At 44.2% G+C, this 17,436-nt stretch overlaps 1 protein-coding gene and 1 long non-coding RNA gene across 10 annotated transcripts in view; one reads left to right on the forward strand and one right to left on the reverse strand.

Annotated features, from left to right (window-relative positions):
- LOC112833854 (uncharacterized) overlaps nucleotides 1-17,436 on the forward strand; it is a 68,182-nt gene that overhangs the window by 43,178 nt on the left and 7,568 nt on the right. The gene's annotated exons all lie outside the window — the stretch shown is intronic.
- The window catches only part of FHIT (fragile histidine triad diadenosine triphosphatase), a 1,472,419-nt gene that overhangs the window by 19,927 nt on the left and 1,435,056 nt on the right, over nucleotides 1-17,436 (reverse strand). For all 9 annotated transcript variants that reach the window (XM_073901470.1, XM_073901471.1, XM_073901466.1 and 6 more), the window contains one exon: nucleotides 5,349-5,458. In XM_073901470.1, the coding sequence (XP_073757571.1) occupies nucleotides 5,357-5,458 (102 nt within the window). In that variant the 3' untranslated portion in view covers nucleotides 5,349-5,356. The remainder of the gene's footprint in view (nucleotides 1-5,348; nucleotides 5,459-17,436) is intronic.

Below are 17,436 nucleotides of genomic sequence, written 5' to 3' on the forward strand. Positions count from 1 at the left end.
CGTCAAAATTTTGCCTCGACAGTATATCTGTAACTACTAATAATGCTGTTTTGGGCTGACTCAGTTGCTTTGAAATTGCACGGCTCTGTTATGAGTAAATGAGAGGCAACCAATTATCTATAAAATAACGGCATGCCCAGAGGCGAGTTTGATGAATTACAAATGAACTCTGCTGACACAACAGGGTGTGGAAACCTGCCCTGCTCTGGCTTTCTATCCGAGTTAGGGGCGATGCTTGCATGCTTTACAAACAACTTGGCCCACTCCATTCTAAAACATGGGCTGGGAGTGGGGACAGGGAGATAGTGAAACCTTCCCTCACTAGGACACATGTCATTGCTTTAAAATTAAGTAGGAAACTCAACATGGGTGTGTAGAGGCAGCATACCCAAGTGTTAAATACCTACATGAAGAATTACTATGCTCCAGGAAAGATGCACAGATAAGCGGTAGAGATGCACTGTCCTCTGATGTGATTCAGAACAGAGACTAAAAGAGCCATTGCAAAGCTGCGTCCCGGAACTCAGCCCAGTGTGTAGAGAGCCACGGCATAAATCCACCGAAGCAGAAGACAGATGTTGAATTCCTGGAGCCAAAGGATTTCCACCTCATCAGAGATCTGTCAGGTGGAGGGAGCCTCATTCAGCAACCCTTGGACTGTTGGTTCTGCCTGTGCCTGGTGAAGGCAATGCCTATTTTTCACTATTGCTTAAGAAACTGCAATTCAAAGTCATTTTCTACTAGAGAAAGGACACAGGGAGTAGTCAGAGGACCAAATCATCCTGCAGGGTTACATGGGAACATCAAGAGAATTCCATACAACTAAGCGGATGTTGATGCCCTGATGGCTTCAAGAGGCTGAGCAAACAGTTCATAGTTTTGGGATGTTTATTTCTGTGGTCCTATGGCAGTCTGATGCTGAGGATTAATGTGGGCTTATACATAAGGAAGATACAGAATAGGGGTTTCTACTTAGAGGTTGCTGGCTATTTCCACACATAACATTGAGCAGAGAGCAGGGTTTTTTGTCCATCACAGACCATTTCCCATACTGGGCATCTCTGGCTATAGGCTTCCACATTCTTCTCTTCAACACACTGGTTTTTCAGGTAGACTAATGGCAAACAAGGTGTCAAGGCCAAGCCCTAGGAGGTGGCCTCCCAGGAGAAGCAGTGATTTTAAACAGTCAGCCTAGAGACTGAGCATGCCGGCGTGGGGGGGCAATGGGACATAATGCGGGGCTTCCTGCCCGGTGTCCTGTCCTCTAGCCAGGTACAAGAGACTGACCTCTTATCCCTAGGGAAGCTGACTCTGGTTCCCCCACGGGTGCCTTATCTTCTCCACTTTCCTGGTAAGAGGCATAGGGAGCACTGGCTGAGGGGGTTGCCACAGGCCTGGAGTCAGCTTGCTCTGGGTTTGAATTCTGACGTCCACTGCTGTTTTCCAAAGATGGGAATCATTTGTTTAAGATAATTTTAGGTGATCTTCATTGAATCTTGCTTAACTTACTCTCTTTGAATCCTTTTAAATAGGTCACAGAGAGAGAGAGTCTCAGTTTGGTCCTGGGATTGAACGCCTCCGTAGCGGTGGCTAGCCTCCCCTTCTAACAAAGAGAGAGAATGAATCTCAGTCCCAACAGCTATAGGCGAGGAAGTGTGCCAAGCTGGAATTCATCTGCAGTGTTTTTCTTTTGTCTTCATTTGCATGTTTCACTTCTAATCACAAGCAATACTCGTTTTTCACTGAGGTTCAGATATAAAGTTTAAAAGTGAATCAGGTAAATGATGAGCACACAATACCCTGGTGGGACACAAAGATGAAAAAAGAGCCTGAGAAAATGGGAATGAGAGCGGTTTGGGAAACACTGTATTTGCCCAAGGTCATAGTATTTAGGCACGTGGTCACAGTGTGCAGGAAAGAGGGCAGGCAGCCGAGGAAGGCGTTAGCTCAGTCTAGAAAAACTTACAAGCAGGGCAAAGTCAGTTGGTGCAAGTTCAGCCCCGTTTGGGTTCCTGCTGCTCAGCTGCGGTGTGGCTGGGGAGGCAGATGCTGGAAAGGCTGGAGAGGGAGTCCAGGGAAGAGAGAGGCGGGCAAGCAGAACAGGTGAAGAAGGCTAAGGAGAACATTCAGAGGGTGCAAGGGGAGCTGGGATAGGATGGCAGCGCTGGCTGGAAAATCGAGCTCTTTTAGCAAAGGTGGGCTGGACAGACACTAAGAGAATGGTCCTTGGGGTGTGACTGAGTTCTCTCTCAGCTCTGTCCCCTGCAACTATTTACCTTGGAATAACACTTAGCATTACTGAGTCCCGGTTTTCTCATCCTCTGCAAGATGGGATCATAGAACCTGTGCGTTCTACATTCGGTAATGCTGGCTACTGTTACCGATGCCAGCGCTGCAGGCTAGTGTCTCTACCCCTGTGCATGTTGCAAATTGTGCAGTCTTGCTGAGTGAGCGACATCAGCATCTCGACACTGGCTCTGCCTAAGACTGACTTGCTGCTGAGGGTATAAATGGGGAGACCTTAGGCCAAGTTTATCTGAAGTTCAGATAAACAACGAATACTTCTTCAGGTCTAGGTATACTCAAATATTGTATGACAGCCCTATCTACCTATTTATTTATTTATATTTTATTTATTTGAGAGAGACAGCATGAGTGGGGTGGGGGGCAGAGGGAGAAGCAGGCTCTCTGCCGAGAAGGAAGCCCTATGTGGGGTCTGATCCTGGAACTCTGGGATCATGACCTGAGCCACCCAGGTGCCCCATGAGAGCCCTATTTATTTGATGAAATGTTTAGAAGTACGGTGAACCCCTTAACATTGTATAAACATTTGGTGTGTAGATGCATTTTGAAAGGGAAGGAGAGGGGTCTCAAGAACCAGGTGGACCAACTTAACGTTTCCAGTAAACAACGTTCCCTTCCCCCTTTGTCTCTAAAGGGAAGTATATATAGTCCCTTTAAAGATTAATTTTTAGAGAGGGGGTGGGGGGAGGGGCTGAAGGAGGAGGACAGAGAATCTCAAGCAGACTCCGTGCTGAGCGCAGAGCGTGACCCAGGGCTTGAGCCCACAACCCGGACATCAGGACCTGATCCGAAACCAAGGGTCGGACACTTGACTGACTGCACCACCCCGGCGCCCCTCTGGTTCCTTTAGGGAAGGGGATGCTCTTGGTGAAATCCTAGAACCCTCTGTTTCAGTCCCTAGTCTCCAAGTTACTAGCTGCGCTATTTGGCAACACATGTCATCCATCCCTCCTTTTCTTCATTGCCCCATCTGACCACTGAGAACACTGAAGGTGATTTGTTTGGTCTGTAACAAAGACCTGTAAAGGCAGATCTTAATGTTAATGAATTTAAAAACCCACAGGCACTGTGGCAATAATTTGTAAAGCAAGTTAGGATGACTCTTTCTGGCCAGATTTACAAGGCAAGTTGATTCACCCAGAAGACCGGAGATATTAGGCCTCAAGGCAGGACAGAAGCAAAAACTGACAAAGCAAAGCATATAGGAAACTTGGGTACTAAGTTTAAATCCTCTTAAAACGTCTAGAAAATGCATTCTAACACAGAATCCTACAATTCAGCAAGCCTCAGGAAAAACCTAGAGCTTTCTCACCTCTATCTGAACGTGTACCCATTACATAAGAAACCCGGGCCGGTGGGGGCGGGGGGGGGGCAAGCCTAGTAAGTTGAGTCTGAAGACCAGTGACTCCATTTGAATGGGACATTCCAAAATGACACACTGGCTCTCATAAGATGAATAGAAAGGGGTCTGCAGCTATGGCTGTGGGTCTTTGTTCGTAGGCAGACTAGCTTGATCCGGAGCAAGGAAGGAGGGAAGGAAGGAACGAGAAGGTGAGCAGTGGAAAAGGTTCAGAATAAATGATCAAAGACAGCTTCTGCTAGCACTACACTGTATCCTTCAGGCAACTGGATGCAGAGCTGACAAACCAATGACATCTTCCAATTTCATTCTCCAATAAAATTAGCATTCTAGAATGCAAGTGCCTGAACACTACAACATACTTGAACAATAATGGGGGAAAGGTAGGGGATACCGGGTCTTTAAGTAATTAGGATACTTTAAAACGGAGGGTGGGGGGAGGGTGCCCAAGAAATGCACATATATTAAAAACTAACTAAAAGAGATGTCTATTTCAAAGTGAAAACAGAATACAATGAACGTGGTTTCTACCTAAAAATCATGATCACTAAGTGGTGGATACAATTTTATATAATTCAATTGCTACCAATATTCACTAATTGTGTTTTTAATTTGTGTCTGATCTACCTTAGCAGCTTATAATATAAACACAAGACCACATGAAGCAGCCTATTCCAAAAAGGAAAAAGAAACTATTCAGGGGAGAGGTGCTTTATCTGAGGTCCATGGAAAGAGGTTTATTAACAGGGCTGACAAATAAAATGCAGGATACATGGTATTTTTTAGCCTAGGGGTGCCCCAATATTTCATGGCAACCCCATTTATTAGAGCATTTCAGAAGATCCCCCATGAGGCCCTGGACATCGCATAAAAATTTCGTGTATATACACATTTTGAAAAAGGAGACTGGCTATAGCTTTCTACCAGAATCTTAAATCTGTGATCTCCCAACAGTTAAACATTCACTAATGCAAAGAAATAATTCTATCATGTCTGACCTTTCCCTGTGCCCTTGAGCTTCCTAGCAGCCAAAACTAAAGGAAAACACAAAACCAGGGGTGTCTGGATGGCTCAGTTGGTTGAGCATCTGACTCTTGATTTTGGCTCAGGTCATGATCTCAGGGTTGTGAGATCGAGCCTCAAATCAGGCTCAGTTGCAGAGTCTGCTTGAGATCCTCTCCCTCCCTCTGCCCCTCCTCTCTAAAATAAATAAATCTTAAAATTAAAAAAAAAAAAAAAGGCTATTTAGCTGAGGAGAAGAGATCCAAGTGGAAGAAACACTGATCCTGTCAGGAGGTCGTGAACTGGCTCACAGTGCCTTACAGCCCAAGGTGGGAATCTGAGACTTGAGCTCTTGAAGGGTTTTGGCTTTTTAAAGGATTGCAAACTGTCTTGGCCTGCTTGGTGAGGTTGGGTTGGAGAAGGGCAGGACAGTGACATGAGGTGGACTGGAAGGAAGCAAACAGACAGGAGAGTCCCGTAGAAGGTGGGTGGAGGCAGGGAGGCAAAGGAAACCCATAGGTAGGAATCCGTGCCTTGAGGGTCAGGGTTTTCTCCACTCTGGCTTTCATGTCTTTGAACCCCCTGCACTGCACCTGCTTGTCTACATCCCCATCCTGGGCAGGGAGCCTCCTTCTGGGGCCCCATGGAGGGTGTGAGTGATGATGAAGTGCCCGGTGTTTACCTGCACAGTCACTGAAAGTAGGCCCGCAGCATTGAGGCTTCTGCTGCCATTTCCTCCTCGGACCTCCACAAGGTTGGGGAGTCCTCCTCCTCCTTGTCATGTTTCTGGAGCTTTGGAGAAAACAATGGAATAGGCTCATTAATGGGTCCTTCCCAAGAGGACCTGAACAAGTGTTGTGGGCTGAACACAATTTGCAAATCAGAAGGTTATGTGTCTTTTCATTGCACCCAGTTGCCCAGATTTGAAAAATGGGGAGGTGTCATGTAAGAATCCACATTTCCAGCTTTTGTAATAAAATAACCAGATTAGGTTACTCTGTGGCCCATTCCACGCCTTGTCTTGTCTGTGGAGGCTGTGAGTGGGGGTCACAGACTGGGGAGCATCCTCCCATTTTCCATAATCCCCACCACTCTGTAATTTTAGGCTTGGCTGGCATCATTCACTTATTTTACTCACCAGACACTGAAGGCATGGAGTTGGCCGCCTACCCATAACCATTCCCCCAAGCTGACCTGCGGTTTACCTACTCGTCTCTTTGGTTAGTCTCTCTTCTATGAGCTCTGAGCCATTTTGTTCAGTGAACCAAAATAACACAAGCAAATCTGTGATGATAATAGTACAGGAGCCATGAGTAATGAGTGAGAAATAAGAGCATATCCATTAAAAGAGGCTTAAGGAGGCAGTTAAAAAAATTAGAAAACATAAAAAAATTAACAATTGATCTAAGTCAACTGAATCATTTTAAAATCCTCTTCAAATACCCACATTTATTTTTTTAAAACATCTTGTATATGTCTCAGATTTACAGAGAGAGTAAATAAAATGTCAATTCTATCAGACAGCATGTTCTCAGAACTTTTCATTAGAAGAGCTCAATTTTCCCCCTTATTCTCCTATTGCAATTCAGTTTTATTAACTAGATTTGTTATTCCTGTGTGGGCCTTTATCCATTGTAAAATGCTAAAGGTATAAATTCATAGGATGCGCAGTGTAGTATTTGGTAAGTCATTTGAAGAGATTGAGGTAAATGATTTAACAGCACCAATGATGGCTGGTATTTATGATACGAACGGGTAGTTTCTTTGAAGCGTATCATTTCATTTACTCTGTACCATAATCTATACACAAGACTGGCAATACTTGGCACCATCTTACCAAGGAAGAAATTGAGATCCAAGGAAGTTCCTTCGCTTGCCAAACTGATCGCCCAGCTAGGCAGGGGCAGAGTTGTTCCCGACAACTTTTGCCATTTTATCTATCCTAGAGGAACTGCCAGGCCACCAAAGAGTGGCCAGCTCAGTGCGCCAGGGGCATTCCCCCTAAAAGGCAGATCCTTTGAAAAGTATCCTGCTGCCTCAGCAAAAAGTCTCTCCACTACCATAGTGGAGTTTCCTACCTCAGGCCCAAATCTCTGTAAATCTAACCCAGAGACACCCCATCCCCACCCCACCCCACCCCCACTCCACCCCCACTCCACCCCCAACCGCGTGGCCCCTTGCAGCAGATGGAGAAATTTCCCCAGTAGTTCAGAGCAAACTTTGACGCACAAGGCGAAACAGTGAAGGAACATGACAGCCTGGCTCTCTAGCTGAGCTGTATTTCCACTTGGGGTGGGTTTGAGCCTAAATGAGGTTCATTAGCATATAACTGGGCCACAAATATGTTGATGAGAGTTATGGATCTTCCATTCAGAATATGGCTGCCAGCACTCTGGTTTTACATTTTGCCACATAGATTTAATTCTCCTTAGTGGAAGAAAACCACATTAAGAAGTCATTTCCTTCCTTGTGGAGGCAGATACGACGCAGTTGCTACAGGCGAGGCAAATGGGATTGCTATTTTTCTACTCAAGAACTAATTCTCATCTGGATACTAGCTTTGGGTCTGTTATAAATCCATCTTGTAACAATTCAATAGGATGACAAAGAACACTAATATACAGCCTGGAAAATATGGCTTCCCTCTTCCAGTGCTGCCATGGAAAAGGCACAGAAATCAAGCATCAAGTGGCTTCCTCACCACAGATCATACCAGATGAATCCAAATAATCTAGAGCCTGTGAGCATTAACGCCTCCCTGATTATTAGGCGACCGTCTGTTATTGTCGTATGCCTTACAGATGGCAACGTTGTGCCGACACTTCGAAGTTGTTCATGCGAGGTAGGAAATAAAACAAAAGCTAATCATATTCGCAAAGTTCTGTTGTATATGGTTTTAAAAATGTAGAGGTTTCCCTCCTAAAAGTCCCAGATGGAAGCGTGTGGCTTTCTTTGGAACAGCAGTGTTCAGTGTTGGCTGCCCACTGGCATCACCTGGGGAACTGAAAAAAAAAAAAAAAACAAAAAAAACAAAAAACAAAAAACAAAACGCTATAGCCTGGGTCCATCCAAGGGATTCTGATTTAATTTGTCTGGGGATGGCCCGAGTTTGGGGATTTTTTCAAATTTCTCAGCTAATTCTAAGGTGCACTTACTGTTGAGAAGCACTGCATTTGGGGGAAATGTATATGTGTATAGATAGAACCCATGTACAGAGAAATGCTACATTTGCCTTTAAGCCCATTGCTTGTCACCCTATCCACAGAGCAGAGGCTCTTTGAAAACCCTGCTCTAGAACTGCTTTTCTTCTATTCTCATTCTATCAGAGTGTCTGAGCCACGGGCTTGTCCCAGCAACACTAGGATGCTGATCTAGTTCAGGAGTCTTTGAATGAATTTTCAGTCTCAGCAAAAATAGGGAGCCCAGGAACGACCCTGGTGAACAAGGCTTGTGTCTCAGGAGAGCCACCCAGGTGACTTGGAAATTAAACACACTGTCATTTGGAGTACATTTCTGTTTCCATGAGGCAACCCAAGAACCTGGTGGCTGCAAGTTATTGCAGGCTAGCAGAGATAAACTCTAAGGACCTCAAATGGTAGTTCATCCAGAAGGTGCTACATGCCTTGAGGAAGCTTTACTGTGGTGGGGGGGGGGGCTGTTCACTTCAGATGAACCCTCCAGATTAATTTAGGCTGCCCACAGGGAAAGGCAGTGACTACTTATTAAAGCACAAGGTATTTATTCTGTTTCTGCGATGCTAAGGGGTAGCCTTGGTGTTAGCACACTGAAACAGACCCCTTTACTGTCCTCAGGGGACCCGGGTAGGGAGAGTAGACACCAAAATGGTTAGTTATGAATGAGAGGGGCATTTCCAAATGAGAGGGCTGCTGCCGGGCGGGCACGACCTAGTTTGAAAAACTTCTGAGAGTCAACTTAGTTTGGTAAAGAAACAGAGTGCTATAATAAAGAGTGATAGGGGAGAGGGGGTTATCTAAGGAACATCCAGCAACCTCTCTCCAAGAAGATGAGGTTAGGCCCAGACTTTGACAAAGAGGGGGCAAGCCCCCTAACCTCTTTGTGCCTTAGTTTCCCCCGCTGTAAAAAGGGAGCAGTAAGAGTTGTGAGTAGCAATGTGCTTGGCACATATTAGTAGTCAAAGCAACAGCAAACAACTATTATTAGGCTAGATACACTGTCCCCATGACAGTGACCACTGACCAACCCAGAGATGTTGTTACGGCTGGGAGTAAAAGTGCCTTTCCTACCTTCATGGTTCCCCAGTGGTATGTGTCTTAAATACCCTGTAAAAGGATTAAGAGCTATGGTCAAAAATCAGGCCCATACTAAGGAATCAACTGACACATTCAAGCCTGAGGAGGAAATTTAGCTCCTTCAGATTTAAATTGACTTACAATAATCCCTAACTCTCAGGGTTGTTGTAAGGAGTGAAAAAGGTATTAATGGAGGCTACTCAGAGGTAAAGGTCAAGGTCCTAGAGTCAAAGCATGTGGTAATGGTCAAATGCAGTCAAATTACCCCGGCAGCATGGCCACCAGAGTTAGCGAATAAAAATACGAAAACAAACGAAATGAGTGTCTTGTGTATCTTATGCAGTATTTGGGATGTACTCTTACTAATAAGTATCATTTGTTTGATATTGAAATTCAGACTTAACTAGACTTCTTCCTGTCTTTTATCTGGTAACTTAGTCCAGGAGACGCCTTTGAAAAAGACCACAGGAAGTATTTGGCTTGCTTTTTGGTTGTTCCCAAACCTGCCTAGCTGTGAATCCTGGAAAAGATGCAAGCTGTCCAAAGGAAGAACAGACTCAAGGCTAGCACTGGGTGCACTCTAAGGCTTATTATTGCAAGAAACAAAGAGTAAATCCCCGGCTCCCTTTAACTCTCATAGCTCACTGGTTCTCAGGCGCACACATTTTCCACATTTTTCACATCTCTGAAGTCAAAGTGTGTTCCACAATCAATGGCGTGTCATAATTTAATTGGCAGTGTTTTTCTTTGTTAGTAGTACATCAAAGAACAGTGCTTCCTCCAGGTGACTGGGATTCAACACACTACAGTGCTCCATCATCCCTCTTGATAATTATATCACAGAAGTTAAATGGCCATGAGAATGCTCAGCACTGCAGCACATCCCTCTCCTTCTCTCCATGCAACAGTGAAACCGTTGAACAGTTGACACTGTTTTCACAGGCACTTGGTTCTTTAGAGGAAAAGTGCTCACCAAAGTTACAAAGTTTGCAAAAATTTGAACCAAAAAGTCTTTATTCACATTCAACAGAGTAAAGTCTGTGATGGCTCCTGGAAGAGCATTCTATTTCTATACAGCTGTGAAAAGAGATTAAAAAAAAAAAATGTATCTGCAGTCATTCCACTTTATCTGCCTGAAAATGATTTTGGGGAAGGTAGTGTTAACAGGATTTCTGACTGAGGTACCAATAGGCGTCGATGTTGACATTCCGCTCCTTCCTGGGCATTGAGCATGCTATCGGGAGGTATGTGGGGTAAAGATTAATTCCCTGATGTAATGCTCAAACTGCCTTGGCTATTGACTTTTTTATAGCTCTGTAATGGAATACAGTAGGAAGAATGATTAACCATAATTTAAATGTTTTTCAGAATCCGGAACTAACCTGTAGTAAAATGCCAAATTGTCTTCAAAGGGTGGGGGTCTGGGGGGAGAAACAATTTAATAGTACTTCTTAAAGAAGCAAGTGGCTGCATATGAACTTGGGTGTTGTTATAAAGTACATTAATACATGTCATTGTTACTGGTTTTGTAAAACAACATAAAGAGCAGAAAGCTTAAACTATTTCTCATGGGTTGATGGCTCTGTTCAGACAGGTGTTTATATAAGGTCTTGGAAATAATATCAAGGAATAGGGAAGTAAATCCATAATTTTGTTCAGATCTGATTCTCTGCCTCTACTTTCAGTTTCGCCAACAAGCATTTGTTGAATGCATGATATATTCCAGGCACTGTTCTAGGTCTTATGCCATAAAGATGAAGAAGCCAAAAATCTGTGCCTTCTGGGGACTCCTCACCTTACAGGGCAGAACAATTTATACATATGTAATATAATACAAGTCAGTCTGGTACAAGGACTGGGCTGGGCTACAAGTTCTATCATCGTGCTCTCAGAATATCTGAGGGGGAGAGTAATTCTTCCCAGGCTGGGGTCTTGGGTGGACTTTACACAGTTAGGATTTGCACTGGGCTTAAATGATGGTGATGGGAGTTTAAGGACAAGGTTATTCTGGGCGATGGAAACAGCTTCAGCAGATACATGATGTGTGTGCCAGAAATCCTGCAACTTACGTCACGGCTGGCTTCACCAACCGCGTGCATCCCTCTTTCCCAAAGAGTCCTGATGTGGGCATGCCTGACCATCTAGAGAACTGAAATTTAGTTGTCATGTTGACAAGCCTTAACATCTCATGGTTTAAAGAGGGGGAAGACATCTCAATGGCCCAGAAGATGGCCTCTAGTCTATGATCCAAAGCCACAAACAGTTTTGAATCCTACTGAAAGTTACTGCATTTTCAGTCTTCTTCCAGTCCTTCTGATTAGCCAAAAAGAAAGTCTCAGTGCTAGCATGTCCTTAACATGGGATCGGTGTGACCTCTAAGGACCCAGAGGAGCCATCCAGACTCTAGCTGGAATTTAATAAGACTGTTTTGTTTAGATCACATTTATTTTGAGGGCTATCGCCTATTTATGATGTCTCAAATTTCCTTTTAAAGTAAATTTATTTAAAGTAAAGCGTCGATTTAGAAAATAGATGAAGTAAAACAGTGTCAGAAATACAGGATTAAATGTGGCATTAACCTTGAAAGGTGGTCCAGAGGTGGGAAGTTCAGCTGAGCGGAGGGAAGTCACTGAAAATGTGAGGCTAACGCGTGGGGCTTCTAGAATGGTGACGTGGTTGTTTCTATTGGGCTGAACTGGAGAAGCCTTCAGAATTTTATCAGATCTTGAAAGTCAACATTATAGGAGCTCTGAAGAAAAACCAGTGCCTCGAGATCTGTAGGAATGGTAGAATGGTGGGGAGGGGATTTGGGAGGAAGACCTCCCCGAAGAAGTGCTGGTTAAGCTGAGATGTGAACAATGGCTACAAATCCCTGAAGCAAAGAGGAGGGAGAAAGGGTATTTCACACAGAGGGAGCAGAAGTGCAGAGCACTGAGGAAAAAGGAATCTTGGTTGAATGACTAGGAAAGCAAGGGACATGGTAGATCATTTGTAGCCCGTGGGGATGGCTGAGAAATGTGGATTTTATTTTTGGTGCAAAGAAGACATTAAAGGGTTGGAAGCAGGGAAGTTAAAAGCTTAGAATAATTTTTTGTAGAGTGGCCTGGCTGGAGAATGAGTTAGAGATTCTGGGTCCTGCAGCAGCCAGACCAGAAACGATGGGACCTGGGCAGGCATGGACATGGACGAGAGGGGGGACAGAGGGGAGCTCAGCTGCCCCATGCACCAGTGTGGTGATGACTCGGTGGCAATGTGTGCAGTTAGAGACGGGGGCTCCGTGCCTCCCCGGAGTAGGTGGGCCTTTCTCTGACAGCTTCCTTCTGGGCCCTTTGTAAAGCATACACAGATGCTGGCTCTCCTGCTCACAGCTGCTCTGAACCAGTATGAAAATCACTCCTGTCCTGCCCACTGTGTGCCTCTCCGCAGTCACACGCTTCCCAAACTTCCCAAGAAGCCTTCCTGGACCATTTAGATCAACTTGAGTTATATTTCATGATTCTGGATGTCACCTCCCTCTGTCACACACACAGCCAGATTCTGTGAGCACACGTTTCCTCCCCAAAACACCAAACACGATTTCTCTACATGCTGGTTCTTGAGCAGATGGTCACCCACTTACGCCTTTCTTGGTGTCCTAATGAATCCCCTCTTGCTTTCATCTGATGCAAAATAACAGTAAGTCTGTGCTGCCAAACTTGGGCAGCCACTTGGGTTTTCTTAGAAACCTGAGGTTATTCCAATATTTCTTTGTGCAAAAATATGTTAACTGCCTCCCTTCTCTCTATGTGAGCTGGAACCCTGGCCTGATGGCCACATGGTGAGACCTCTAAGTGCAACCAAGTGACCTCTGGTTACCTCTTATTCACGCTGAGGTTTCCAAAGCCCTCTTTATTGCCCTGATGGAAAGAAATCCAGGTAATAAACAGAGCATTCATCATTTGATTTGTTGCCCAAGCTTTGACTTAAGCCTAACTCGCTTGAGTTAAAGCAAGAGTTTTTTTGTTTTTTTGTTTTTGGTTTTATTTTGAGTTGTTTTTAGTGCTGCCAATGAGGCCAAAATGCTGAAATAAGCTCTTATATTAATTAATGGCATCCTATTTTCAAGGGGTATAGAGTGTTGATGTTTAAGAATTTGTAACCCCCCAAAGTATTTATTAACTAGAAAATCACAGCACTGGAAAATAATTATGCCGAACCACTGTACTATAACAGAACCCAATTGCTTGTCCAATTATACATTAAAGTATCACATTGTCAAGCCGATTGCCAAAGCAGCAAATGAGACTTTGCCAGCGTCACAACTTGGACCAGCTATTACTCAATTGACTGTACTGTGAATGGTCTTCAGAGTACCCCAGGCACCCTATAACACCTGTACAAACCAGGGTGGGCAGTCAGGTTTGGTGAAGTACATGCCTGCTATCATAAAATTGCTTTAATTGGTTAGACATTGTAATTTGTAGTTCTCCATCAGAAGCTTGTTAGGAGCAGCTCAGCAAAGGGAGACTTCAGCTCCAGGTCTTATGTGGTTAATTTCAATGAAAACAACAAAGTAGTCTCTTCCCGTCAGAGGCACAATCAGTAAGGCTAACCTGAAATGTATATTTGAGAAAGGTGACCCCAGACAGGGCCTCCTGGGTCTGCCATGCGGCCTCCTGGCCAGCCACGATGTAGAACTTTCTTACAACATGGCATCAGGGCAGTCAAGGAACAGGGCTCAGGAACTAGACCTTGAGGGGCTGCCAGGGGTGTTGATACGGGAGTCTTTACATTCAAGAATCATTAGCATAGACAGGGTAAAATACAAACCCGACTTACTTATTTTTAGGACACCCTAGGGCTAAAATCTTCCTCAGAACTTACCACAGTGAGCCTCATGTTCCCAAAGAATGAGAGTGATTCTGCCTCAGTCGGGCTAGGAGTTTCAGATGAAAATCCCATGAGGGCAGTAGTGATTACCAAGGCTCGGTACTGAAATCAATTGTGCTCACCCAACAGTTCTTGGTATTTCCACTATAATAAGCCCTCGACAATAGTTAATTTGGTAGGAAGCCTCCTGTCCAGTTCTCATGTGTATGATAGAAATCACCAAATTATAGTAATAGCCATCGGGGCCTCCTTACTGGGCCTGACACCGAGTATGTTTTCAAGAAGCATTGGTTAGGGTTGCTTTCCCTCCCAACTTAGTGGCTATGTAAGTTCATCATTCCCATTTTCTGGATGAAACATTTGAGTCTCCTAGACACTTGAATCACTCAGCCAACATCCCATGGCTAATGAGGAACAGTAGTTGTTTGGATCAGAAATATGATTTGTGGGCTCCTAGTGCATTCTTGGATCCATTCTGTAAATTCTTGGCAACTTTCCTGTGGTTAACATTTTTGAGAGCACAGATGACAGAGCAGTCCAGAGAAGAAAACTGAAGTTGCAAACAGAGATCTACCGCCAATCTGGGATCAGGCTGGGGAGCCTCCTCGGAGGTGGCAATTGCAGCTCAGGCAAGTTTTCAGTAAATAATTGCTGATCCCTGACACCTCACCCTAGGCTCTATCGTATAGGAGCTTTACTGGCTTTTTAATGGGTAGGAAATTGGTGAAGCAACAGGGACTAGAGATTTCTACCAGTTTTATTTCCCCAGGCCTCCTGTTTCTAGAAACATGCTCACCGAGAAATGAAATGAAACTCCTTCTGAAAGGGAGTTTTGTGATGGAGCGAACTTCGGAAAAGGAAGCATTTATTCAAAAAGCAATCTCCTAAAAAAACAAAAACAAAAACAAAACAATTTCTTTGGCCAGCCATGTTCCATCGCCTTCCCCCCACCATGTCTTGGATATTGGTGTTTGAGCCAGAGTGTTCTCCTTTACTCCCAGACGGATGTCAACTTTGGTACTCAGAATGAGGAAAGAGAAAAGGCAAGGGGCCAGTTTTCTGGTTTCCTTTGAGTCTCCTGAATGTTTCATATTTGCTCCTGCTACAATATGGCTTCTTTTTCTAAAGTCCCCTTACAGAATCTTTAGAAGCACAGTCCAAGCAAGAGAGCTCTCCTTGAGGAGACCCACGTGGAACATCTGTACTGCAAGAAGCTAAGCAAACACACAACCAGAAACACACCACCATAGACATGGCCTCAGAATCCTGTTCAACACAATGTTGCAGGCAGCAACAACTAAGCCCTCAAGATAAAACTCATCTGGAGAAACCAAAGGAGGTGTGTGTGGGGTGGCAGTTGTACAGTCCAGGTCCTCCAAGCACTGGAAGCTCAATTCCCTGCAGAACTCTTTCAATTATTCAACAAAAAATAGTAATATGTCTACCCCATTGCATTACACTGTGCAGTGGTGAGCAAGCTGGACAAGACAAGGTTTAGTGCCCTCGAGAGGCTTACATTTGAGGAGAAAAGACAGACAATGAGGAAGTAATCAAATTGGTTACTACCATTCTAGGGAATAACAGAAGTACATTAGACAGTGCAAGCAGGGTAGACAGCTCTGCGGAGGTGACAAGGAGGCTGAGAGGGATCAGCAATGCTCAGACCCAGAAGGACAGAGGTATCGGTGTGGTCTGTGCACTGGCTGAAGACCAGTGACGGGAGCAGAATGAGGAAGTGCCCAAAGAGGGGGCCAATGCACTTCCCTTTAGTACTAGAAGCACAAGTGCTAGCCGAGGGATTGGATGATTCTGTCACATCACCCTTTTTGGGCACCTACTTTTTGCTGGGCTTAGAAGAATATTAATCAAGTGAAGATGTAGTAAGTCCAGACTCCATGAACTGAAGGTAGGGAGGCTAACTGGACCAGCTGAGCCCAGGTTTCCCTCTGAGATAGGGCAATGCCACTTTGTAGCTTGAGTTTTGCTTACTGGGCCTCTACCCCAGCTTAATACCAGGCCCTCCTGACAGGGAATTTTCTATAGAAAAGCAAGCGAATGGCAAACTATTTGCACAAGTGGTTACCACCACGGAGCAGCAAGGACACAGGCTGACCTCGCAAGTGGCTTTCTGAACGTTCATCGTATGTTTGGCAGAGCTAAAAGGGCTACCCAACACCATCTGGCCAGGTACCTGGCACCGGGACCCCCACAGTGGCAGATGAAAAATGAGGAACATAAAAGCTATATTCCAAGGGTATGTACCACTCCCCTGGATTGGTCATGAATTTCTTCTTTTTACAAGATAATCATTCTGCCTCTGGTTACGAAGCCACACCCAACAAAGCTGCCACACACCCATTGAAAGTAACCTGTCCTCTGTTATTCACAAACCCATTCACTTCTGATGGAGCTCTGCCAATGCCCTTCAAAGCCTGGCCGGGTGAGTTGCACAAATAAATTAGGAACCAGTCTTTCCCGAATGCCTTTCTCTCTTTCATTTAAAAACCTCTTTTAATGAAGACATAAAGCCTTGGATGAAGCTGAAATGCTAAGCTTACCATGCGTGACAGCAGATCTTTGTCACAAAGGATTTCAAACGCCTTTAAAAGAAAAAAAAAAAACAGAATACTTGAAAGAAACTGAGATTTCCTTGTTATAGCCTCTCATTTTATATACCCCAAAAGTGACCATAATCCAGAAATCAGCACAGAAAACAGATGTAATCCAACTGTAAACATACACACATACAGCTTCACCACAGTGAACACTTAAAATACAATGTCAGGCTTGGGATTATTTGGAAGCATCAGGCTAGAAAAGAGATACCTTCACCTTTGCAGCCTCCTACTGTGCATCTAACCTCTCATTTATTTATTACTGAGATGCTCAAGAGGCACTATAGAAAGGGCCAAGCCTAAGATTTATATTTATTGATATACTATTTATATAAATTATATATGAAAATCCAGGTTTGACTCATATATATATGTATATGTGTGTGTGTGTATAATTAAGTGTGTGTATATATATATGGCTTGATTTTAAAATGTCATTGTTGGGAGTTATAACATCATGAATGAAAAACCCATAAAAATCTTTTAAGAGTCCTAATCTTTTAATTAATCTCATCTCAGTGCTGCTCAGGGGTTTAAAGGAGTTTGGTTACTTTTTAAAGGATAAAAGATCAAAATGTTTTAAAGTAGCTCCTTAAAATTTCAGGTTATCTGTTTAAAGTCCCAGAAACAAATATTTGTAAAATGCTTGTTCCTAGAATCAGGGTCTGAAACCAATATTTACAGTTCTCCAGTCCAAACATCCAAGGGGTACTCATGCCCTGCTTGAGATCTTACCCCACCCTGAGACAATGGGACCCCTGACCGACAGGCGATGCCAGGAAGCCATCTGTCCTCGCCTAAGTCTGACTCTCCCTTCCCCAACCTCTACATATGTATCTTAGCTTCAGCTCTGAGGATCACGCAGCACCAGACCAAGTTCACAGACAAATATCAGTTTCAAACGTTGATGCATTTGAGCTACACTTAAATCTGGCAATTCTGTGGCCTAGAGAGAATATGGACCCTTGGGATCCCTCCGGCGGTGCAGGTAAGAGGATGTATTGAAGCACCCTCT

Source organism: Callorhinus ursinus, unplaced genomic scaffold, assembly GCF_003265705.2.
Source record: "Callorhinus ursinus isolate GAN/ISIS: 27379988/994484 unplaced genomic scaffold, GSC_fseal_2.0 scaffold15, whole genome shotgun sequence".
NCBI lineage: Eukaryota > Metazoa > Chordata > Mammalia > Carnivora > Otariidae > Callorhinus > Callorhinus ursinus.